We start from the raw sequence: 1,606 nt of genomic DNA, 5'->3' as shown, positions 1-1,606 counted from the left end.
TTGAACTGCCAACCTTCTGGTTAGCAGTCCAATATCTTAGGCACTATGCCACCAGAGCTCCTTAAAGAACCACTAAGGTGTTTATTCTTATGGCTGTCTTTTCCTGCTTTTTGCAGCCATACTATCCAGCAGAGAACCCAATGATCATATAGTAACCTAGTAGAGAACAGAATGGCTAGCATAATGCAAAAGAGCTCTGTCTCACTCTCCCTATTCCTTAAGATCTCCCTGCCTTCCCCACTTTCATCTGCTATCCACACTTAATCTCCACTCATCAGTTATCCCTTGGTATCATCCACTCTTCAAAAAGCCACAGCTGCCTAGTAGACAAAGGAGACAAGTGATAGGGTCTTCATACAATGTACTCACCCACTCAAATAGTCTCAGCCTCTCCAGGTTCTTTCAAGTTCACACCTTCTTTGGCAAGTGTACCCAATCAATAGACTGTGACCACCTACCAGGAGATCTTCAGGCAATCTTGTTTAAACCTCCTATTCCAGGTCTTCAAGTTCCTTCCTAACTCCCATTTTGAACTTTTACCTTCAGCAGTTTCTATTGCCACCCTCTCTCCACTCCCACTCTTACAAGTAATCCTAAGACCCCAGGAAAATTAAGTACCAGCTTTTTCTCCTCCAATTTTTAGAACCATTATTATACTTCTACCATGGAGAAGTGCTACCTGGAAGGGATGTGTGTGACCCTACCATCTTGGGAAATAATAGCTAGTCTTGATCAGGGGAAGGCAAACAGCCTTGTTCATTGCTCGTTAAATCACTCGTATGCGCAGTCTATGGATGTTTTAGGAGCTCTGGTATCATGGTAGTTAAAGCATTCACCTGCTAACCCATAGGCCAGTGGTTCGAACCCACCAGTTGCACCATGAGAGAAAGATGAGGCGACCTGCTTCCATAAAGATTTACAGGCTTGGAAACCCTATTGAGCAGTTCTACTCTGTCCTAAAGGGTGGCTATGAGCCAGAATGGACATGATGGGAGTGAGTTTGGTTTTGGTTTTACGTTTATTGCTGCTTTTGCACCACATTGGTAGAGTTGAATAGTTGTGACAGAGCCCATATGGCCCACAAGATTGAAACTATTTACTATCTAGCCCTTTACAGAAAAAGTTTGCTGAACTCTAATTTTGATAATCAGCAGAAGGGAGTCATTAATGATGCTCTTGGGGCAACTCCAAACTAAATGCAAGAAATTTTACGTAAGAATAAATGATAACTTGCCCCAAAAAATAACCCAAAACAGGGAATCAGTTTGTACCTCAGTCCCGATGAACGTAGGACGAATATATAGGCTAGCAGATGTTGAATATGGGACCCACTCCTGATCCAGTTTCACAAGTTGCTGGATACACTCTAAAAGCTCTTCTTTGTCAAATACCTGAAAAAATGGAAAACATAATGAATGATGAAATTTTTCTCCCATGAGCATTAAGAAATGATTCTTCTGGAAGCTTTAAGTGTTTTTTATTTGTTTGTTTGTTTTTGTTTTATTAAAAAAGTAATATTAGTGAAAACCAAATAGAATTTTTTTTCTATGATCAGTTTTATGAAAAAATGTACTAGGACATAGCAATGCAAATAGACACATGTACA

At 40.3% G+C, this 1,606-nt stretch overlaps 1 protein-coding gene across 1 annotated transcript in view; it reads right to left on the bottom strand.

The window, feature by feature from the left end:
- Positions 1-1,391, bottom strand: part of BCAT1 (branched chain amino acid transaminase 1) — a gene marked incomplete at its 5' end in the record, with an annotated part of 56,559 nt that extends 55,168 nt beyond the window's left edge. Inside the window, one exon of the mRNA XM_042781782.1 lies at positions 1,272-1,391. Within this exon, the coding sequence (XP_042637716.1) occupies positions 1,272-1,391 (120 nt within the window). The remainder of the gene's footprint in view (positions 1-1,271) is intronic.
- Positions 1,392-1,606: the final 215 nt, after the last annotated feature.

This window comes from Orycteropus afer, unplaced genomic scaffold, assembly GCF_000298275.1.
Source record: "Orycteropus afer afer isolate SDZICR_OR568_19922 unplaced genomic scaffold, OryAfe1.0 scaffold00171, whole genome shotgun sequence".
NCBI lineage: Eukaryota > Metazoa > Chordata > Mammalia > Tubulidentata > Orycteropodidae > Orycteropus > Orycteropus afer.
Note: the sequence above shows the minus strand (reverse complement) of the source record. Positions and strands in the feature narration are given on the sequence as shown.